The following is a 24,378-nucleotide window of genomic DNA, read 5'->3' on the forward strand; positions in this document are numbered from 1 at the left end:
CGGCAGCTCGCTGGGAGAGTGTGTGTGCGTGTGCATGCAACATGCACATGTGTGCGTGCGGGCACGTGTGTGCACACGCACATGCACATGTGTGCACGAGCGTGCATGTGTGTGCGTGCGAGCCTGTGCGCATGCGAGTGTGTGTGCATGTGCACGAGGGAGGGTGGGATGTTCTCAAGAGCTCTCCCCGAATATGTTTGCTGTTTTGGGATGAGACGGAAACTGAAACACGGAACACAACCGTGTCACACTTCTCCAGCACTGTGTACTCTACAAAGAGTTGTCGTGCTTCACAGACTGCTTGGGGTCTCCTGGGCCTGGCTTCTCCGTGAGGAAGTGGCCCCTAGACACTCCCCCTGGGCCCACCCCTCTCGTTTCCTCCCCCAGAGGAACAGCACAGCACAGAGGACATTCACTATTCTTCGTTATAAGGATTCCTGGCCGGTAGCATCTGTGAAGCAAAGTGGGTCCGCGTCATCGGTGTGCCTTACACTTGCTGTGCACCCACCGCGGGGTGTCAGGAGTGATGCACGGGGCGCGCTCACCGCCGGACGTTAGGAAAGGTGCACGGCATCATAAACCACAGCTCCTGGCCTTGGAGACCTTCCGTCTTACAGGGAACAAAGGCGTAAAGACCTGGAATAAAAAGAGAACAGTCTGGACTTCCTCTGTCTTGAGGCAGTTAGGACGTCAATGGTTGAAGGCATTTGAATAAAGGAAGGGTGACTGTGGTTGGGTTGGTGAGCCATGGCATAGGGGACCCAGACAGTTAGCTGAGTCCTCAGAGATGGGACTCCTCCCCGTAGCGGAGGTCGGCGTGGGTAGGCCAGCAGCAGGGGGTGGGTAGGAGAGTGTTTCTAGAGAGCCAGATGGAGGTGACCCGCTGGAACGGAGTGTCCGTATGCCTGGTGTGGCAACAGGTTGACAGGAATGGGGTTCATCTGAGGCAGACAGCTTTCAGCTCAGCCCTCCAGCTGTCTTCGAGTTTCAAGTGCTGTCTGCGGGACAGAGGGTGGTCGTGCAGGGTGTCTGAGCTCCGAGAGAGAGCGGGCACATCTATGCTGGGGACCTCTGGTTTTGAACCACTCAGGTTTACAGAGAAGGATTCGCCATTGATTAGCGACTAAAGACACAGTCCTTGATTTATATTTGTGAGTCCTGGCAAGATCGTCATGTGTGGTCGGTCATTGATAAATATGTTACAAAGTGTTTATAAACTACATTGAGGACGCAGCTCTGCTCCCCAGACTAAAGGGAATCAGGAAACGGAAAATGCTAGTAGGTTCTGTGTATTAATAATAAAATTCGGGAGTTTCCCTCTAGGTTCCTGTGGCTCTTCATCAAATTTGAAAGTACTTCACATAATAGGTTAATTTTGTAATATTCTGAGTAATTCTTAGCACCTATGAACTGAGCCACAGAACGTCTGGGAACCAAGACAAGACTTGGGAGGGTGCTCCCCATTCCTCCTCAAGGGGCTTGCGCTGTGCCGTTAAGCTCCTGTCTTCTCCCCATCTCGCTGTGGGCTCCCCGGTCCAGTCTGGGTCCAGCCCAAGAGGCCGCTCAGTGTTCACCGGAGGGATACGGCCACGGGAATGGGTTCCGTTTCCAGAGCCGCTGAAGAAGTCTGAGGGCAGAACAGGGAGATCAGGTCCCAGCCGTGGACTCTGAAAGTGGCATTTCATCTTCACCCGCGGATAGCTCCGAACTGTGACCCACACATGCGCCTCTCAGTTCATGCACTTCCGTGTCACTTGAGGGGAGCCCGGCCACTGCGTCGGGGGGGACACACGGCCGGGGAGAGGAGCTGCATCATGCTGTCTCCTGCTGCCGCGGCACGAAGACCGCGGGGAACAGTGCCGCAAGGTGGGGGTCTGCGCGGGCTTTTGTCTGCACTAGATGCTCCGAGGGCCTCGTTGCCCAGAGCCGCAAGGACATCCAAACCCATCGTGAGCACCGATGAATCAGGCGCAGAGCGCTCGGAGGCCCGGCTGCGAAAACCGGACTCCCTGCTTAGTTTGCTCCGATTCTGTTGCGGTCTGCAGAGTCTTACCAAACCAGGGCTCCTGGCTCCGACTCTGCCCTCCAAGTCCACATCTGGTAACTTTTCATTACAGAGCAGGGGTCCTGGGCGAGCCCTCAGCCTTCACAGTGGCCTTTCGTGCAAGAGTCACAAACGCCAGCCTCATGGTATCAGCCTGTGGGTGCAGCGCGCACGGGGTGCGTTCTAGCGTGTTCGGGGCCTCCGTAAACGTCTGCGGCCGCCATATCCAGGCCAGGCCAGAGTGGGCTTGTGGTTTTGTTGTGTTTCAGTGAACGAATTCGTTCATTTCTGGGCCGCATGTGAGCGGACAGAAGGCAGCCGCTGGGCGCGGGGGCAGGGAGCATGTGCGCATTCTGACGAGGAGGCCCCGGCAGGTCCGCAGACCCGCACGACCACCGCCTGCAGAGACCCGGTTTGTGCACCTGCTGGCCAGGGCAGAGTGCTCCCGAAGAAACAGCAAGCGCCCGCCGCGGCATTCACTGCCCCCGTCCACGGTGACCGTGGTCCACGGCGCCCCAGCCCCCTTCTTCCTCCACATCACTGCTCACCTCCTTCAGCCATACAGAGCGGACCTTTTGCCCTTCGTCTCATTTTCTCCTCTTCTCCCTGATGAGCCATCAGAGGTGCCTGTCCTCGGAGTCACACTCTCCCTGGTAACAGGCGAGGCTGGTCCTCTGGCCACCCCCCTCTCGGTGTGCAGCTCTGGGGTTTGTGGCTGCTCTGCCCCCTCGGGCACCAGGGGGGCCGCCCGGCTCCCGGCGCCTGTCACCCTCCAGGACCCGCTCTCCTCAGCAGTCTGTTCCCGCTAGGCATTGGGCACAGGTGCCGTTAGGATTGCTGTTGGCAAACACGCGTGGCCCATCTCTGGCTTCTTTTTTTTTTTTTTTTTTAAGATTTTATTTATTTATTTGAGAGAAAGAGAGAGAGACAGAGAAACAGCATGAGAAGGGAGAGGGTCAGAGGGAGAAGCAGGCTCCCCGCTCAGCAGGGAGCCCGATACGGGACTCGATCCCAGGACTCCGGAATCATGACCTGAGCCGAAGGCAGTTGCTTAACCAACTGAGCCACGCAGGTGCCCTCATCTCTGGCTTCTAAACCATTCAGCCCACTACCTCTCCTTGGGCCTGCAAACATCTGTACTTTAGAAAGTACAATACGCAGAAAAGATCTGGGAAGCTTGGTTCTGCACAGGGAGGCATTTTAGCATTTATTGGGCTACCCAGGCACCTGGGAGTATAATACCTACAAAGGAGGCAAACACAGCCTGAATTTAAGAGCAACCATTGATCAAAGAAGATGCATATACATGGCACTAAATCTACATATAGATGCAGCTCTCTTTCCTCTTTTGAGTGTTTTTAAAAGGATTTTATTCATTTATTTGACAGAGAGAGATAGCGAGAGAGGGAACACAAGCAGGGGGAGCGGGAGAGGGAGAAGCAGGCTTCCCACTGAGCGATGCGAGGCTCGATCTCAGGACCCCGGGACCGTGACCTGAGCCGAAGGCAGACGCCTAACGACTGAGCCACCCAGGCGCCTCACCCTTTTGAGCATTTTTGGGGTAATCTGTGCATCTCTTATATGTAAAGCAGTACATTTTCCCAATCATTTTGACTGGGGCATTTTTCATTGCAGTGACAACACAGTTCTGTTACTTCACTCCTTTGTTGTTACCAGGTTGCCTGTCTGTTAGCGTCCCCAGGTTGCTGTGACACACGACCGTGGACCACAGACGTCTGTTGTCTCCCGGTTCTGAGGCTGAAGTCAGAGAGCGAAGTGTCCGCAGGGGGTCCTTCTGGGCTGGGAGGGAGAATCTGCCCCAGGCCCCTGCCCGGCCTCTCGTGTCTGTGTGCAGTCGTTCATCTTCCCACGGCATTCTCTCCATGTGCGTGTGTGTGTCCAGATTTCTCTGTTTTACAGGACGACAGTCCTATCAGAGTAAAGGCTTATCTTGCTTTAACATGATTCAATTCAACTTAACTGCTTACATCTGTAACAGCTATTTCCAAGCAAGGCCACATTCTGGGGTGGTGGGAGTTAGGACTTCACATATGGATTTTGGGGGACAGAATTCAACCCCTGACACCAGCGATTGGATGCAGGGGCCACCCTAGTTGAGTGTAACCTCATCGTCAATTGATCATGTCAGCAAACACTCTATTTCCAGATATGGTCACATTCACGGGTACCGGGGCTAAGATGGAATGTTTCTGGAGGGGGACACCGCTCAGCCCACAACAGTGTCTACAAACCCGATTCCGTCTGTTGCCTTCTGACCTGCAGCCTTGCTTTTACGGGTCTGGGGCGAGTCCGTGTGCGTGAGGCAGTGAGGGGACAGCCTGATTTCTGAGTGCTCTGGTAGGGGGAGGCGAAGGGGACCCAGCCCCTCAGTCAGCGGCTCCAGGCGCTCCAGCACACAGCTCCATCTCCAGGAGGGAAGAGGGACGCGTCCTCGGAAGGGGCCAGGACCCTGCACAGTGTACAAAATGTTGTGTGCCGGGGGAGGTGGCTGCACAGGGGGTGAGAGTCCCTGAGCGGGGCTGACGACACCTAACAAGTGTAGGGCGCATGGCTCCCGCCCGGGGGCGCCTGCCCACCTCCCTCTGAAGCACACGGTGGGCCTCGGAGACAAGTGGTGGGCGGAAAGAGGTTCCCGACTTTAAAGCTTTGTGGGACCTGAGCAATCCTGTCATGCCCCCCATTTATTTTTATTTAGTTTTGAGAGAGAGCACGCACACAAGTGGGGAGGGGCAGAGGGAGAAGGAGAGCAGATCCCCAAGCAGGCTCTGCGCTCAGCACGAAGCCGGACGTGGGGCTTGATCCCGGGACCCTGAGATCATGATCTGAGCTGAGATCAAGAATCGGGAGCTTCACCGACTGAGCCACCCAGGCGCCCTCATGCTCCGGTTTTATAAATGATGAAGTCTGCCTCAAATTGGGGTAGAGCCGTCCCCGGGGCAGCTCAGGCACTGGCCCGGGAGGCTTTGGGATGGCAGGTGGCAAACTCAGATCCTGTGCCATGGGTGTGTCGTGGCCCAGCTAGGGAGCCACAAGCTTCTCACGTGGCATGTGTCCCCTTCGGCGCCCTTGCCGTGGCCACACACCCATGGCAGCCGGGGCCGATGGGGTCTGGGGTTTGCACTCCCCACTCACACTGGGGTAGGACGTGGAGGGCAGCCTCCTGCATCTGCTGGAGTGCGCTCACATGTCACTTAAACAGGGCAGGGGACGTGTCTCCCTCATGAAGGGTGACCCTGCATAACTCCGGGTGGTCGCTCCTGACAACGGGAAATATTTCTGTATCATCCGGTAGAGTTCATGGTGGGTCAGCTCAGGTCATGGCAAATAGTTTCCCTATCTGTCTCTGAGCAGGGCCGCGCTCTTGGTCCGGGTCCAGCTAAGGCTGGAGGAGGAGGAGTGATGAAGCCAGAGACGCACAATGCTCAACACAAACTGACTTTATTTTAACAAAGTCACAACGTAATTTGTCTATGCGAAATTATCGATGCTAAGATAGTTTCCCTAGCACGTGAGAACTGGCTTGGGAGTCCAGGGCAAGAAGGGTGTCTCTTTCAGAACCAGCATGTGGGGCCAGGGAGCCCAGAAATCCTCCTGAGTGATGCCTGATGGAGTCAGGCCGCGCGTTTGTGTCTGAAGACCTAAATTGTTATTCGTGCTAATAAAGTATTCATGAAATCTTGAACCAAAACACTGATTGGATAGTGGAGTTAAAATGTCTGCACGTATGAGCCGTAGGGATGTTCTGATCTTACCAGACACGGACGCAGAAAAGCCGTTTGGGTTTACGTAATTTTACTTTGGTATTTTCAAAGAACAACTGCCCTGTTGGCTGTATTAGCGAGACTAAAACCAGGTGGTTTTACAAACCTGGGAGAGTGAGCTGTGTTGTTCGGCGTCTTTGGTCTTTTCTGGAGCAAATCTTGATGTTGCTGACTACAGAGCAATACCAGCGTGGCCATCGGAGGACCAGGTGCCCATCCCGCATCCCCTCTCCTTCAGGGAACCACTATCCTCCTGCCAGAAGCCAGTCTTCCAATTTATTAAATTCCTTCAATTAATTGATCTCTTTGTATTTTAGTTCATTCTGATATTGAATTTGCTTCTGGAATTACCAATGAATTTATTCAAACAGAATAACGTCTCCTCATCTTTTACTTGTGCGTGAAAAATTGCAGGTTGTAGTTGAAGGGGAATTCCTTTTGGAGGCAAAAAAGGCCCTTTCTACCACGAGTGGAAATGCCCACTGTGTTTCGATGGCAGTTTTAGCTTGCCATTCAGGGAGTCCTCGTGGCCTGGACCCCATCCTCTTGGAGATGGGCCGCGCACGCACTCAAGCGTGAAGTTGATTTGGCTCAAAGAAAGACTGTCATTTCTCCCTACATCTGCCCCCTCCCAGTCCCCTTAGGTTTTAGAGCCAGACTCTCCCCGAGGCTGGAAGGCAGAGCCGCCTGCACCCACCTGCACCCACCCGTGCCCACATAGACACCTGGTTCTCACAGCTGCCGCTGCTCAGATCTGGTTCATGGGAAGCCGGCCGGTTCCCCCTTCAGGGACAGTCCAGGGCTGGAGGGGAGACGGTGAGGCTGGAGGGGCCGTGTGAGCGCCCGAGGCACCACAAGACGAAGGGAACATCATTACAAATCATGTAAGGTCGGTTGAGCTGGACAGGCTTCTCTCCGGGCTCGGGGACGACAGCGGTCGCAGGTCAGCCATGCTTGGAGAGACCACATGCAGACAGCGGCGAGAGGTGCATGCGTGTGGCGGACTGGTCCCCCCCACGGAATAGCGCCTCCACCCGAGCGTGGCCCGCGGCTCTCCACCAGCACCATCGGCACACTGGGGGGCGTTTCTCCCGTTCCCCATGCTGTGCCTGGCTTGCTGGGTTAAACCAGATTCTATAGGAGGAAATTTGGTGTCACCCGGCACGTTTTCTTGAGTCTTTCATAAATTGTGGGAAGGTAGTTACCAAGGAAGACCTTGAAAATTGAAATAAAGATGAAACTGATGGAATGTTTAGATGCTCAGAAGTGATCTCTGTGAAGGACACTGGCTGGAACATTGATCTTCACCAGCAGAGGTTTGTTAAAAACTCAATTCCCATCACTTTGTGCAAGATACTGTGGAACTCCAACGGATGCCAGGCTTCCAGAACCAAAGGGAAACTTCAGGAAATGACGTTCAAAGTATAAAGATATCTTCAGAATGGACACCACTGTGATAAGATTTGGCCCTACAATAGTATCATCACCTAAAATTGTATTAGTTTGATATATTAATATCAAAATTTTAGGTATATTACACCCTGGTTGGTTAAAATTAATTATAGATGAGCAAGTTGATAATGCAGATATATTTCTTTTTTCAGAAAAGTGAATAAATCCTGGTTTTCTTTCCCCAGTTAAATGGCAGCTGAGAAAACCTATTCCATCGGCCACGCATTCTAGTTTTTAAGCACCTTTGTTGTTGTTGGGGTCCTCCCTGGTTTTTGCCGTCCAGGATTATTTGACGCGAGCTCCTAACGGAGGAGTCACCCTTCAGAAAACGTAACTGGTTTCCATGCAGCAGCCACTTCTGTGAGCTTTGCATGTCAGTAGCCGTGGGTTCCAAGTGTTATGAGTGTGGAACCATTCTGATGCTTTTGGAACAATCCTAAATTAAAGTGTGTCTCTGTTTCTATTATAAACCTCACTGTTTTCTTGGTTTGACGAGATTCCAAGCATATCGGCCCAAATCTTGGCGAGGCTGTTAAATAGTCATAGCAGATGCTGCTCAGAGTAGCTTCCCCTCTTAGGCGGTCCCAGTGGATTTACTCTTGGTGCGATGGCAGAGCGCGGCGTCTGGGGCCAGTAGGCTGGACCCTGGGGCGGGCACCATTGCAATCCCGTCTTTCATCCTGTTTAGGAGACTTGCAGGGATATAAGAGTCTTCTCTTCCTCCCTCTCCTGTTTTCCCGAATTTAACACCTAGCATTTTTCTGGACTTCCGCTGAAATGCTTTACTCCAGGGAAAGAACCCATCAAAATCTTCTTGGATAAATGAACCTTCACTAGAAATATTTCCTGGACACGTCGTCACTGCTAAGAAGATGGGAAAAACTTGATAAGGATGTTGGAACTTAGCAGTGCTCTGACTTGGGATGTGACTGATTCTCTGGGGCAGGAAGCCCCAGCCCTCGGAGCAGACATCATCTGAGGGTGTAGTTCTCCTAACGTTGCTGTTCTGTGCTTCTTCCCCCCAAAGCCAGCCCAGCCCCTGCTGGAGCAGCCCAGTCCCTGAGCCACGCCACCAAGGGCGCAGCTGCTGATTTGCCCTGACCCTGACCAGGGGTTTGGGGGTTCTGGGAATCGCAGGTGTCCATTGGCCCGGCTGGATCAGAGCACTGGTTCCTGACCCCCAAGTTCCAAGGCTAATCAGCCAGGGTGTGTCTGAGGATGTGGAGAGCCCATGCGTGGATGCGGACTCCACTCTCTAAATGAGTCATGGAATTAGGGACTCTGCACATCCAGGAAACTCCCTCACTCCCAGCCCTCGGGACTTTGGGGTGCACTTCCCCCGACTGGAGGCTGTGGGCTCTGGGACACCCACGATGGCACGTTCGATTCTTTCATGAGCTTGTCTGGCGCTGCCTGACGTTAACCCAGGGCCATCTGTGCGATTCCAGGCAACGCTGTGGCGCTTGCTTCCAGACTTCTGACATTTCCCTCGGAAAACCCCAAAGTTTTCTCTCTGTCTCTTCAGGACATTTAATTGGTCTGTAAAGTGTGGGTGGCGTGTGTGCGATGCTTCGGGTGCCTCGTGGACAGAGAAGACGCCTGGTTGGCAGCGACCCAGGAGCGCGAGTGAAGCCGCGGTTTCGAGCAGCCTGTGGACTCTGGGCGTGTGTCTCTGTGCTCACTCAGACCACACAGGGCCCCCGCTGCAGCCGCTCTGGGCTTGCGTGGCCCCGTGGCCCCCCAGGGAAGAGTTTCCTCCCCTTCCCACGGGCCCCCGGCTGCCCCTCGCTCTGCTCGCCACTCCTGCTCTTTCCCTGCAGCCCTGCAGTGGCCGGTGACGGCCTCAGAAACCTCCCTAGCCCCTCTGCAGGGATCGTCCACTTCCTCTTCCCTGTAAGGAAGGCATTTCTCTTTCCTCTGTACTTAAAGTTGTGGACTTTCAACATAACTTTTTCAAAAGAAGATTCTTTTCTCAGCATTTTGGATTTGTTTCATTATTAATATAGCCACGGAATTGATTTTTATTTGTCCTTTTGCAACTGTTCTAAAAACGTGAGCTTTAGGGAGCTAGATGAGGGATTGACACCCTTTTACTCCCTGCTTGCCGACGGCAGTGTCGAAAAGAGCCGTCCTCAGGGAGGCAAACAGCATCATCTGCTGTCGGCCCCACACACAGGTGGCTCTGGGAACTCAGAGCAGCTGTGCGAAGGAAAACTGGAATTTTATTTTTTTTAATTTATTTAAATCCAATTAATTAACACATAGTGTATTCTTAGTTTCAGAGGTAGAGTTTAGTGATTCATCAGTTGCATAGAATACCCAGTGCTCTTTCCATCATGTGCCCTCCTTCATGCCCATCACCCAGTTACCCCATCCCCCTACCCGAGTCTCCTATGGCTTAAGAATCTCTTATGGTTTTCTCCCTCTCTGATTTTGTCTTGTTTTCTTTTTCCCTCCCTTCCCCTATGAGGAGCACCTGAATTTTAAGTCTCATCTAATTTGGTTAATTTCCGTAATAATGGCTGCACATGGCTAACGGTTTCTGTACTGGACTGCACAGCTTGAGATGAGAGTAAGCTATGTGTTCCAAAGGTTTCGGTGGAATGCAGACTCATGCTTTCCAGGCTTCAGATTCTACTGAAACACTTTTTGCTTGTTTTAAGCATGCAGATTAGAGCAGAGAGCGGGTCCTTCCCGCGTTGGCACCTGGGGAAGGTGGTGTGGGGACGGTGTTGTATGAAGCATGCAGATTAGAGCAGAGAGGGGGTCCTTCCCGCGTTGGCACCTGGGGAAGGTGGTGTGGGGACGGTGTTGTATGAAGCATGCAGATTAGAGCAGAGAGCTGGTTCTTCCTGTGTTGGCACCTGGGGGAGGGCAATACAGACGCTCCAGCGAGAGGTGTCAGATGATGGACTACAGAAGCAGCCAGCTTTTAGTGAATGTGGGGCTTCCAGAACCATTTCCACCTATCTCAGAGATTGTACTTATGCATTCAATAATGATGATAATTTTGGATGGTGGTATGACTGCATTAGAGGTTTCAGATGCTACATTTCAAAGAACTGTGAAGAGAATTCCCTTGGAAGGATCTCATGCCTTGGCTATCTCGTAACATAAACCAAGACTGTTAAAAAATGTGAAGAATCTGATTTAATGTGTAAACCAAGGTGAGAGGGGGAATAAGCTGTTTTCCACTTCTGATGATGCCAGACACAAGCCAGCACTGAATGCCCTTCAAGACGGAAGAAGATGAAAACTGGAGAGGGGGACGGGAAGGCAGCCCCTCTTCCATGCATCCCCCCCGAGGCTTCTTTTAGAAAATTGGTCCTGTGTTTTGGGTGAATACTGCAGCCCTGGGGCCAGGGCCTGGAGAGAGACGACGCAGCCCTGGCGCCCTCGGGTTGAGGACCCTGCCATGTGTGCTTGCGGTGGAGAGTAGTGGCCTGGGGGCGGAGTCCTTGGTGTGGTTCTTGTTGTGTCACAGACTAGTTGGGTGACCTCCTCTGGGACCCTCCGTCTCTTCATTGGTCGCATGAGGTACCTGTGTGTGGTGTCCCCTGAGGGCCTTGGTCTCTTCACCTGTGTTCCCGAGAGCTCCCCACCTAGCCTCCAGACCCTGACAGCATTCCATCCACACTGACCCCTGGATGTGAGCACAGGGCATTTGGTTCTGTTTATCACAGAGAAAGGGACTCAGACTTTTGCATCGGTTTCTTTCACCTCGGGGTATGGTATTTGTGTTGGTTGGTGGAGATGAGTATGGGAGAGATGAAGGTCTTCTCTTGTCCCCTCTTTTCCTCCAAGAAGTCCCCTCTGCATTGTTGAGCACCCACCTCCCTCAGGATTTTTGCTGTTCTGCACACAAACGGGCTGTCTCAGGAACGTCCCACTGTCCAGCTCATTCACATGGCAAATCCTTGTTAGAACCTGCTTTGTGCGCAGACTTATCAGGAAAACCCTACAGGAAGCAGACCCGTGGCAATCTTGAGCCCCGTGACCCTTGTTAGCAGGGAAGCATCCCTACTTTCAGAATCCCTTTTGTGCATTCGTCTTGTCTGAGAAAGAGTGAGATCACAAGCCCAGGGAGAAATAGGAATGCAGATGGTATCTTGGACGCCGTGTGGGTCTCGCTGGTGTTTAGATGCGGACCCAGAACTGGGCCCTGCTTGGTCTTCATTCAGAGAGCGGAGTCCCTGGCCCTGACATGAGGTATTCATTCTCTAACAATTAAAGCATGCAAACATGGTCCTAAGCATCCCTGAGGCTTCCTGGCACCTCCTGTTTCTCGTGCCTGCTTCTGGGTGCCGTGGTGATCTCCCTGCGGCAGCGTGAGCTGGTTGCTTCCAGCAAGGCTTGTGTCCTGGTTCCTGATTCCTGCCTCGTGGTGCCTGCAGTGGGAATGATTTCCCTGCAGAGCACGTGGTCCCCACTGAGGTCTGGCCAGGGAACAAACGATCTGGTATCTCTGCTTCTGGATGCATTCCCCGGCTTCGCAGGTTACTCTCTAACATGTGTTTTAGTGTAATTTGTTCTAAATGCTTCGAAATGAGCAGGAGCCTCAAAAAAGGAACTCCGGCCTGAATGCCTTTGAAAATGTCATTTTATCAATGAAATGCATTTGATAGTCTAAGGAAAGCGAGGACTCCAAGAGAAAGAGCAACCATCTGTTGCTCCTTCCACTGCCTCAGAAAGCATGGGGGCTCCTGGGGAAGTGACGAGTCACATGCCCCCCCCCCCTCGGAACACGGGGGCTTGGCCATCACAGCCAGCAGCGACCACCACCACCTGGCCGGGTGCCAGCCATGCCGACGGTGGGCGCCTCCTGCGCGGCCACGTGACCTGCTTATCAGTCGCGGACTTCCCAGGTTCCACCCCAGGTCTGCAAATCAGGGGCTCTGCGGGGGAGGCCGGGGGTCTGTGTGGTGAGCCAGCTGCCGGTGGTGGGGATCCTCGTGTGCAGACCGGGGTGTTTAGGAAGTGGAATCTGGCAGCGGCTTAATCCCTTTTATTGTTACTTTCAGACACTTCTCATGTAAACTTTCATCCTGTCATTGGGAATGGCTCTCCAGGTAGGATGTTTGTTTTTGCTGCCCCTGAAGGGCAGAGCTGAGGTCCGAGCTTTTGTGTGCCAGGGTCCGGAGATGCCTGGGATGCCTGTCAAATAAGGCGTGTGCCGTGGAGGGTGGCGGACAGACGGCCGGACTGTCTGGTTGGAGAGCAGGCTGTTTGTTCTAACGCAGTCACGGCAGAGAGCACCGGCCGTGGCTTCCTCCTGAGCTTACGTGTCTGTCCATGGCCTCGGCTCTCTCTCATTCTTGTATCCCTGCATCAGTGTGTTCCAATACCTTCTCTTTCGCCTGCCGTCTGCCCTAGCCATTCCGGAGTGAGTCCCACAGAGTTACGATATACAAGCATTTATTGAGCACCAGCTGTCGACCAGACCCTATGTGGGGTTGCCAAGGGCACATGGATGAACCTACATCCTCTGTAGCCTGTAAAGGTGGTGTCCCGTGGGTTCCGGACTGTTGGTTGAGTGTCCACTATAATGTCCCCCACATGCCAGCCTTGTGCTGTTTCCTGAGGCTGTAGCCCGAGAAGAACATGTAAATTGTGACATACACATTTGGCATATCCCTTGATTCTTCCTGGGATTCTGGATAAGAGAGTGGCACTTGGTTGTCCCTTGAACTAATAGAGATAGCACCCAAGGTCCAGTGAGCCCTCTGTAAATGCTTTGACATGAAGGAAATCTGCTGAGACCCTCAGGTAGGGGTGTGACCCCTGAGACTGGAAATTCCCTCCACGCAGTCTTCTATAGGGAATCAGAGTCAAAGTCTGCCGTGTGCAGACAAGTCAATTCTGATACTAGGGAACAATGATGAGTGTTGACTAACGTGATTTTTTTTGTTTTTGCCAAAGATCGTTCTTGTATTAAGGTAATACCATCCACATGATTTTTTGTTAAGAAGGATTTTATGATACCCAAGTTCTCACTGAATCTCAAATTAACATGAACTGGGAAAATTAATAACCCAAGAGATTTCTTGACTTATCTCCAAGAAGTGCTAACAAAAAGCAAAAAATACAAGAATATTGAAATTAATATTGATGTGGAAGCAGGTGAGGAAAACAAACAAAAAAGAAGTGTTTGGGGAAAGGGGAAGAGATACCCAGAGCAGGCAGAACAGCACAGTGCATGCCCATCCTCAGCTGTGGGCTGGGACCAAAGCCTCACCGTGAGAAGGAGATGTCCACAGAGAGCTAGAAGAATCCATGAAACAATGGGTCAGGGGACCGAAAGCCAGCAAGGACTCTATAAGAGCACTTCACCATGCCAACGGTGAAGGCAGCACGGCAAATAAAGAGAAAAATGACAGTTTCTAGGCTCCTGCTTTCCTCACAGTGAGTCTGGACTGTCCCTGTCACTACTGACCGTAAGAAGCATCCAGAACCTTCATCCCTGAGCGTCTTCTCGAAGGTTGGGACTGCGTTTCCCCCGGAGGCTTTCAAGCCCTGAGAGCTCTGTCTTAGTTCCCCACTCAAAGTAGACAAGCCTCCTGGGGTTCAGTACTCAGAGCACTACTGCAGCCCCTGTGTCACCCTGTCCCACACCTGTTGCCCCATCTAGTGGGTCCTCCTGTCACAGGCACCCTCTCAGCATTGACCCCGAGAGAAGGGCTGACCCTTCCTCTGCTTCCTGCATGTTCCTTGAAAAACTTGCTACCTCCTCTTGACCTGGTGATCATGGGTGGTCCCAGATGACCTGGTGATCCCTCTGTGGTCCCAGGTGACATGCTGATCCTCTGTGGTCCCAGATCACCTGGTGATCCTCTGTGATCCAAGCTGACATGGTGATCCTCTGTGGTCCCAGGTGACACGGTGATCCTCTGTGGTCCCAGATCACCTGGTGATCCTCTGTGGAACCAGGTGACATGGTGATCCTCTGTGGCCCCAGACAACCTGGTGATCCTCTGTGGTTCCAGGTGACATGGTGATCTTCTGTGGTTCCAAGTGACATGGTGATCCTCTGTGGGCCCAGGTGACATGGTGATCCTCTGTGGGCCCAGGTGACATGGTGATCCTCTGTGACCCCAGACAACCTGGTGATCCTCTGTGGTTCCAGGTGACATGGTGATCTTCTGTGGTCCCAAGTGACATGGTGATCCTCTGTGGGCCCAGGTGACATGGTGATCCTCTGTGGCCCCAGGTGACCTGGTGATCATCCGTGGTCCCAGACTTGTTGCCCCTTAAATTGTAAGCTCCACAAGGGCAGGCCCTCCTTTGGATCCCACTGTCCTGGAGACAAGAGGAGGTAGAGAGCAGTCACTCAATAATTATTTAATAAGTTCAGTTGAAGCTGGATCTGACTTGACTTGTACTTCTTCTAGTGCGTGGCGTGAGTGAGTGATTGCAAAGGTGGTCTCACTGGGAGAAGCACCCTGCAACAAGTACCCTCTGGCTTCACTTTATCCTTTAAGTGCAGGTTGTAGACGGGTAAGATCTCTATGTTGGCATCGTCGATTTCAGTTCTCCGGTTTGCTAAAAAAGCAGGGAACTCTTTCCTGGAATCCGAGAAAGCTCAGAGCTTAAAGGGAGACATTGCTCCTTTGAACAGGCTTGCATTTGTGACCGTGCTCATTACCTGTCCCTTGGTTGCTTTCAAAATTATTCCCTCTTACATCCCAGCAGGTGTGCTCACTTCACTGATGTCCTCGCCGTGTGTCTGTTCCCCTGAACCCCAGGGTGAGCCTCGTCTGCAGATTAAGCAAACACACTGAGAAGCTATACTCACTTTCCAGTTGTCTCTGATTTAGAAAGTTCTTGCTTTTGTGAATCCTACAGCTGCAGAACTACGTTAATTATTTCTTAACGCTATCTCGTAGCATAAACAGTAAAAAAAAAAAAAAAGTCTTAAATCAATATCACTGTGGGAAAATCCATCCACATGCATATTTAAAGAGTGTGTTTTAACCCGTTTCTTCAACGTGTGGGTCTTGTTCTAACTTTCCCTCTGGTTTACACCCTTGCTTTTTAGTAAGCAAAATATAGACCGTGTTTTTGATCGTTTGCATCGGACCTACTTATTTTCCACGCAGGATTGCGCGGGCGCCCTCTGCAGCTTCCTCCCACCACTGTCCTTGCATATGGCAAACAGCACCGCTTTGTCAAGATAAAAGACACGGGGAGCCCTGGCACTCTGAGGTCTTTCTTCGTGTCACTCAATGTCTGCTTTCTTTCTAAATTTGGCAAATTACCTTTTATCTTAACTAGTTTGAAGACCCTCAACCAAGTTCTTTTAATAAACAGTGAATTCTTTAAAATAGGGCTGTTTTATTTTCCTTTAACAGGCTTTGTTGGTTGAAGAGTAGAGCTGAGTAAAAGCTCATTTTCTTCTGTGCACAGTCTGCCTTGGGACGTCACTGCTGTTCAAAGTGAGAGGGGGGAGGAGAAACGTGCGTAAAGCATGTGTTCTCTTATTTCTGACAAAGAAAAGCTCCATTGTTAGTTCTACACTATTAAATTATAAAGAATTGTGGTCAAATTCCAAATGCCCGAATGCTAGGCCTTTTTTTTTTTTTTTTTTTGCAAGATGTAGATGTCTGTCTCTTCAGAGAAAATGATAATTACAATGTCTTCCCATAAGTAATCTGCATTTCCTAACTCAGGTTAGGAGATGCAAATAGACCACCTCTTACACATCGAATTTAGTGGGATTTAGGTGACTGCACCTTTCCACTGAAACAGGGATGGGCGTGGCTTATGGGGCGGGGCTGGTCCTGAGCACCTCACAGCCTCAGGTGGGCTCCTTGCTTCACATGCACTCTGTCTCCCATCTCTGTCCGTCTGTCTGTCTCTTTCTGTCTGTCTCTGTCTCTGCTCTGTCTGTCTGTCTCTGTCTCTGAATGTCTCTCTGTCTCCTCTCTCTGTTTCCCCTCTCTGTCTCTGTTTCTCTGTCTTTCTGTCTCTCTTTCTCTCTGTGTATCTCTGTCTCTGTCTGTCTTTCTGTCCATCCCTCTGTCTGTCTCTATGTCTCTCTCCTGCATGATGCTGTTTTCAGAGGAGGTCTATCAAACCCCCCAGAGCTTTGCAGGAAGAATAAGGCAAGGGGGGAAACCTCCACAAAACTGGAGGCGACATGTCAGTGGACGCACTTCCTAATTTCACTACGCTGAAGCGTCAGCATCTCCCAGGAACTGGGCGGCCCCCAGGGGCGCACCTCTGTGGCTGGAAAGTTAGAACACATTTGGGGCAAAGTAAAAAACCAGGCCTTAAAACTCTATAGAGACAGAATTCAATCAAGCGTTTTTATGGGCTTGCTTTGCCCATTTTTAAGTAAAAGAACGTTTTGCACAACTGTGAGAGAGCAACGATCTGTCTTCACTTGCCTCTTGGCTAAAATAAGCACAGATCATTTTAGCAAGTCAGCTTATTCTCAGGACACATTAGGGCATGCTGCTTGAGCTCCAGCAAGTTAGAACAGTGTGTCCCTGCCGTGGCCCCAGGCCCCACTGAGGGGAGACCCCACTGCCTCCAGCTGCCGTCACCTGTCTCCTGAATGGAGCCTTCATCCAGACGTCGGAGACATGACCACCTTCCCCAGCCCCCTCCTGGCCAGTGCACTTGGCCCTTCCCTCCCGGGACCCCAGTCAGGGGCGCGAGGCCTGGCCCGGACTCCCTGTGGGGTCCGTCCCAGCTTCAGTCCTCCTTCCCTCCGCGCTGTCTCAGGGTCAGCTTTGGGTTACTCTGTTAACAGTGCCTGCAAGGACCTGCAGAGCTTCACGGGAGAAGTATGGTACCTTTTAAGGAATGAAGTATCTTAAATTTGAGAATTTCCTGTTTTCCTTGTACTGATGAGGGAACAAGTGGATGAGGGTCCCTAAGCTTCTGAACCTCATTCCTACTTTTCCCCCAGCTTGGACTCTGAGACCGAACAGCCTGTTCTGAGCACTGCTCTCTCTACCTCCATAAATATTACTGGGACTAACGTGCCAAATAAACCTATTCAATACACACAGTACTCAGAGGGCCAAACACCACTGTGCGGTACTCGGTCATGGCCACAGTCCTCGGGCACTGGGGGGGCTCCGTCGGTGAAGCGTCTGCCTTCAGCTCAGGTCATGATCCCAGGGTTCTGGGATCGAGCCCCGCGTCGGGATCCCCGCTCAGCAGGAAGCCTGCTTCTCTCTCTGCCTCTGCCTGACGTTCACCCTGCTTGTGCTCTCTCTCTGACAAATAAATAAAATCTTTAAAAAAAAAATAACCACAGCTCTCAGTTTCCTACTTTTCCCTTCCTTTCTTTCCTTTAATGAATTGCTAATGCTCCATCAATCAGAGAAAACACCTCGGGGCAGGGCATACATCCATCAGTGACCACAGTTGCGTGGAGATCCCATTTATCTTGTAGTACAAAGCCTTCCCAAGTGTCTTCTGAGACCCGGCTTCATGTTCACTGCTCCGCCGGTGTGTGCGGACTGGACAGGTCAGAGTGGCATTGTCCACCAAGGGGGGGGGGTGTGTGGGCAGACGGGCCCCTGGAAGACACAGCTGGCTCTGCAGTGGAGTGTCAGGGCATCAGGAGGAACCAAGGCAAGGATGGGGACCCTGGAGCAGGCGAGGGGGAGCGCGGGCAGCCATGGAGGGGCTGCTGGGCCATCTCAGGGGCTCCTTCACGTGGTCCTGTGCTCTCATGCACCTGCAGTGCTGGGTGAGGGCAGGCCCCTGACTTCTGCGTCCACTTGATGCTGGGGCAATGCATGCATGCATGGGGTGCAGTGCTGCTAGGCATGTCACGGAAACCAGCAGCTGCCCCCGGGCCCAGGCGTTGATTCAGAAGACGGTAAGCTAGTTCAAGCAAGGACGCAAGAAGGGGTTAGCCCACCCCCAGTCCTCTCCGTGGACTCCTGACTCTCGGGAGTAACTTCCAGGGTGGCAGTAAGACACGGAGCATGCAGGAGGGGACTTGCAAGCTAATTTACAAACGGAAGGGCAAATATTGACGGTCAAACAGAATTCCTGCACATCCCACTGCAGATATTCACAGTTTTGTGCACCACTTAGTGTAGCTGGCTTGGAGAGGATCGGTTCTCGAGATCCCTGACTGCCCGGGGCTTAGATTCTTCAGGGATTCCCGCCATGGCCTCAGGCAGACTTCTGTTTTCTGCGGCTCTGCAGGACGCCTCTTGACGTTTGTCTGGCTTCTTTTTTTTTTTCTCCCCCAAGTTTTTGCGAGTCGATCAAGATAAAGACAAGGATTGCAGCTTGGATTGTGGGGGCTCCTCGCAGAAGCCCCTCTGCGCGTCAGACGGCAGGACCTTCCTGTCTCGCTGCGAGTTCCAGCGTGCCAAATGCAAAGACCCTCAGCTAGAAATTGCTTATCGAGGAAACTGCAGAGGTAAGCTGGGTGCCATCAGCCTGTTATTAACATGGAAGGCCATATATGTTATTTTCATCTTTGCTAATTTTTATATGTAAAAGCTCAAGGGTTTTAGGTTTGTGGGGTTTTTTTTTTTTTCAGAATGTATAAGGAAGAAGAGTAATTTCTGAGTCTCAGGAGCAGAGGCATCTTTTAAAGTTGTTTAATGCTCTTTCTTTGGGATATTTTATCAGGACATACGTTTATCTGAGTCTTCAGAAAGGATTCTCACCAGTCAGTACCGCTTCCTTCCACCCCGTCTTGTTTCTCTGCAGATGGGACGTGCATACAGCACCTGCACCGACTGTCAGTGATTTTCCTTCCCGTTGATTTTACACCTGTAATTTCTGATGATCCTGATTTAAGAATCAGATTTAGATTTAGCTAACATGCTTAGAGCAAAACATTGAAATACTTCCTATGTTAATGAAGGCTTTGACTCAACAAAGCACGCTGATGTTTCAACACAAACAGTCGCGTTCAGAAAGAGATTTACCTTCTTTTTGCTGTTACCTTAAGAAAAAAGACCACACAGAGTAAAATCGCCTTTGAGAGGAGGCTCCGCTCTGTCTCGCTGTTGGCCCAGCAATCCCACAGCAAGGCGAAACTCTGTCGGCCACGGTGGTCCGTGTCTCGGCTCCAGATTGGCCACGTTCTGAATAACCTGCTCTTCCTTCCTTCATAATATGATATATCCGAGGTGAACACGTTTGAGTCACTTCTGCACGTGACTGAGTCGGCACCTTGCCTGCTCCTGCTGACCCCCCAGGGGTGCTCTGCCGGCAGACCCAGGCTCCCCACAGCGACCAGCACCTGCGCCCACGCTGGGGCCGTGGGCTCGCCCGGGACAGGTCCGTGTCCACAGGCACCACACGTGGGTATGTGTGTGCTGCCCATAACTGATGGTCACACATTCACGAAGGCTTTCTTTCCACCATCGTGGTTGGTTCAGAGTCTAAGTATTTTAGACCCTTAGGATTTATTTATTTATTTTTTATAGTTTTTTTTTTTTTTTAAAGATTTTATTTATTTATTTGAGAGAGAGAGAGCATGAGGGGGAGAGGGTCAGAGGGAGAAGCAGACTCCTCGCCGAGCAGGGAGCCCGATGCGGGACTCGATCCAGGGACTCCAGGATCATGACCTGAGCCGAAGGCAGTCGCTTCACCAACTGAGCCACCCAGGCGCCCGACCCTTAGGATTTAAAGGCCACAGAGAGGCCTGAACATGAGCTGATGCGAGTGGGACGCCCTCCGGCTGGGGAAGCTGGGAAGGTCCTCTCTGTGAGGGGACAGCAGAGCACTGCACACCGAGTCCCTTTCTTATCCTGTGGTCAGATGCAGCTCCCCGAGTGGGAATCACACAGAAGGAGTGTTTCCTCCTTTTCGTTAAGGGGCCATGACCTCAGCACTGAGGCCGAGCAGAGACACCAGGAGGGGTGGGAGGCAAGGGGTTGATCTCACTATGGAGACCTGGAGTATCAGGTGTTGGAGTTTTTCCTTAGGGGGAAATGGGAAGCCAAAGGGAGCTGAGGCAGAAGAGGGACAGAGGTAAGCTGACTTGCGCTGAGACCGCGTCCCTCGCCGTACCGCGCCACCCGGCTCCTCCGTGGCTGCGCTGCGCCTTCGCCGGGTGCGCAGGCTCTGGGCTCCCCCAGGCGTCGGCCGCGACAGGCGTCCTCCTGGACCTGCTCTCAGAGGGATGCCCGAGGTGAAGGAAGCAGCTGTTGCCAGACGGGAAGCGTGGTTTTAATTCAGTTTCAGTAAGTTACTGAGTTTATGAAAATGCAGGGAACAAAGTATTTGATTCATACTTGAAATGGAGGCGCTGCGGTGGGGTGTCATACCAGAGTCCAGAGACACCGGGGATCTGATGCTGCCGCCCACCGGGCGCACAGGAAGGTGCTTCTTCCAACTCTGGCCCAAGCAGAAAACAGTGCGTTCAAAGTAAAGACCTGTAATTTTTGTTCAACAGAACCCATATGGTTCACAAATTAAATTTTACTTTTGTAGGGAAAAATAGTTTTTAAAATGTTAAAGCACAGATATGAAATATCCTTCTATAGAAAAATTCCATAAAAGTTGCGATAATTCGAATTAGCAGCCTTGGAAATTATTTAATTGAATTATATATCCTTGTGTGTACCATCCACAATAAAAGCTATCTTGGAAGGGTCACATGCAGAGGCAGCAAGCTGGATTCCTGGTGTAGCCAGGCTTGCTCTGCCTTTCTTCGTGGGATGGAAGAAAGCAGAACATACCTTTAAAAAAAGATTTTTGTAAATGAAAAATGATTTTTTTCTCCTTAAATATCCATTCCCACTTGTAGAAAACAGTAGAATATAATTTATCAAATCCCATCCACCTGAGTCTCCAGCGTTCTGAACCCTATTTTGTCCTTGTACCTGTTTTCTCGGTGGCCGTTAGGTTTCGGTAAACTATATGCTGTTTCTGATTCCTTTGGAGAAAACTTGAGTGAAAAACCTCAGATACACCTGATGGAGATACAGACACACAAGAAAACTTCATTCACTCAAGCAAACAATCGATACTCTTGAGGCAGCTTCATTCTGTGTGATTCTAAAGTTAAATCATCGCTTAGCACCAGCCTGAGATTTTCCAATAGATTCTGAAGTTACTCAGTGCAGGCGCGCCTCAGAGAACGGCGGGCTGGGCTCCCTACCACCGAGCGCAGTGAGTATCCCAATAAAACGAGGCCGATCAATGTTTTGGTATCCCAGTGCACACATGAGTTCTGTCTACACTATCCTGCAGTCTACTAAGTGTGCAAAATCATTTTGTCTAAGTAAACAACATGCATACCTTACTTACAAAGTACTTTATTTGTAAAAAATGACAACCCTTATCTGAGCTTTCAGTAATTTGTAATCACTGAGCACAGATCGCCAAACAAATACAATAATAATGAAAAGGTTTTGAAATATTGCGAGAAGCACGGAAATGTGACTCAGAGACAGGTAGTGAACAAATGCTGTTGGAAACATGGCGCTGGCTGACTTCCCGATGCTGGTCTGCCACCAGCCTTCGGTTGGCAGAGTATCTGCCTGATAAAGGGAGATGAGGTATGCCTGCACGAGTACATTTGGTAAACTAACATTCCTTGTTAAGAATGGCTCCCTGGACGCCCCACATCAGGCTCCCTGCTCAGCGGGAAGCCTGCTTCTCCCTCTCCCACCCCCACCCCCGCTTGTGTTCCCTCTCCCGCTGTGTCTCCCTCTGTCAAATAAATAAATAAAATCTTTAAAAAGAAAAAAAGAATGGCTCCCTGGATGAGCGTGAACGGACTTCACCTGTTACATGACCGCCAGGCTCTCTCCCTGCCTTTGATTGACTTCTAGTTCCTAGGCACTCAGGGGCTCTGTAAGAACCTTCAGTTCATGATGACATCATCTAGACTGTGGATGGCCTCCTCCATGCTCTAAAATGGCCCGTGTGAGACTCTCCAGAACCCCAGATGTTCCCACCACCCGGCTCTCCTCCGACGATCTCTCACATGGGTTTCAGGAACTTGCAGTGACCAGACAGCTTGTACCTCATGAGGCAAAGTGACACAAGAGGTCTCCTGGGCCCAGAGTGCAGCTCACCCATCATGGGGGCCATGAAAACAGGACACCCAGAGCCTCCAAAACTGCACCCCCTAACACTAGAAATTTGTTTACTGTGTCCTCAACAAAGACTGAGTTAGCCCAGATATCTGGAGATGAAATGTATTTTGAAGAAGCAATATTTAAACCAAAGGACTTCTGCTCATCAGAAACCACCATTCCTGGTTTGTTCTACATTGCTTTTCAACACAGACCACCCTTGGAGTTCTCACACATTTTACTAAGAAGGATGGTGTGCCCGGACAGTTGTCTGGGGATTAAAATGATTTGTATTTTTCTGGATATGTCTCCTGAGGCAAGGGAAACAAAAGCAAAATAAACTACTGGGATTTCATCAAAATAAAAAGCTTCTATACAGTGAAGGAAACAATCAATGAAACTCAAAGGCAACCTACTGAATGGGAGAAGATACTTGCAAATGACATATCCAATAAGGGATTAGTATCCAAATATATAAAGAACTTCTGCAACTCAATACCCAAACCCCCAAATAATCCAATTAAAAATGGACAGAAGATATGAACAGACATTTCTCCAAAAAAAGACATCCAGATGGCCAACAGACACATGAACAGATGCTAAACATCAGTGATCATCAGCTAAATACAAATCAAAACCACAGTGAGATATCATCTCATGCTGGTCAGAATGGCTAAAATTAACAACACACAAAATGACAGGTGTTGCCAAGGATGTGAAAAAAGGGAAACCCTCTTGCACTGTTGGTGGGAATGCAAGCTGGTGCATCCACTCTGGAAAACAGTATGGAGATTCCTCAAAAAGTAAAAATAGAACTACCCTATGATCTAGCAATTGCAGTACTAGGTATTTACCCCCCAAAATACAAAAACACTAATTTGAAGGGATACATGCACCCCAGTGTTTATAACAGCAATGTCCACAGTAGTCAAATTATGGAAGCAGCCCCAGTGTCCATCGACTGATGAATGGATAAAGAAGTGATATATATTTATATATATTGGAATGGAATATTACTCAGACATAAAAATGAATGAAATCTTGTCATTTGCAATGACATGGATGGATGTAGAGGGTATTATGCTAAGCAAAATAAGTCAGTCAGAGAAAGACAAATACCATATGATCTCACTCATGTGTGGAATTTAAGAAATTAGACAAATGAGCAAAGTAAAAAATGAGAGAGTCAAACCAAGAAGCAGACTCTTAACTCTAGAGAACACACTGCTGGTGACCAGAGGGGAGGTGGGTTGGGGATGGGGGAAATAGCGGATGAGGATTAGGGTAACTTACCCTGATGAGCACTGAGTCATGTGCAGCATTGGTGAATCATTAGATTGTCCACCTGTAACTGCCTGTTAACGATCCTGGAATTTAAAGAAATGATTTGCAGTGGGCCTCAGCATGGAAGCAGCAGGATCACGGCTTCAGAGTGGCATCCAAGAAGAAGCTTCCATGTAAGGACTTCTCTTCCTTTCCGTTCTGTGTCTAGTTTGTGTGTCCTTATTCTAAACACATCAATCTGAGAAAAATTCGGATGCCTCGATTGTAGTTTTGCACCTCAGTTATCTGTGCTGAGACTAGAGAAGTGATTTAAGAATAAATTCAAGTATCAGATGCTCTAATCTTCAGAGAAGTTTCTAGAAGCAATCACCCAGGCTGGCATCGCTTGTGGCAACATGCTGTGGAGGTGGTGGTAACATTTGAGTTAACGTTCTTTTCTCCGCCACGTTCCTTTCGACAACCCCAATGAGCTGTTGTCTTGGAAGGCCATGAGCAAGTGCCAGGTGAAGCCTCTGCATTAGCACTCACGCTGTGGGCAACTGTGCTGGGTCAGGTAGACCAAGGCCAGAGCACCTCGTCCACCCAGAGGTCCTCTGGGTGGAAGCCCGACTCAGAGCTTGGCTGTGCCCGCTGTGGGGTCCACGCTGGATTGCTTCTTGATAACGTCCTTGTTCGCTTCTTTGTGTTTGGACCCAGCCTACTTGCTCTGGCTAATTCTCCTGGGTGGGATTCTCACTCAGCTCACTGAACAAATGTCGTCCCATAAATCTGTGACACAGAAAATGTGTGAAGGGAAGTGGGT

General features: G+C 50.7%; 1 protein-coding gene across 4 annotated transcripts in view; it reads left to right on the top strand.

The window, feature by feature from the left end:
* Positions 1 to 24,378, top strand: part of SMOC2 (SPARC related modular calcium binding 2) — a 158,858-nt gene that overhangs the window by 30,212 nt on the left and 104,268 nt on the right. For all 4 annotated transcript variants that reach the window (XM_045865902.3, XM_045865903.3, XM_064598372.1 and 1 more), the window contains exon 2: positions 18,499 to 18,670. In XM_045865902.3, coding sequence (XP_045721858.1) covers positions 18,499 to 18,670 — 172 coding nt within the window. The remainder of the gene's footprint in view (positions 1 to 18,498; positions 18,671 to 24,378) is intronic.

The sequence above is a fragment of the Mirounga angustirostris genome, unplaced genomic scaffold (assembly GCF_029215605.1).
Source record: "Mirounga angustirostris isolate CCGP_5_RB_7025 unplaced genomic scaffold, mMirAng1.0.hap1 SCAF_8, whole genome shotgun sequence".
In the NCBI taxonomy this organism is placed as follows: domain Eukaryota; kingdom Metazoa; phylum Chordata; class Mammalia; order Carnivora; family Phocidae; genus Mirounga; species Mirounga angustirostris.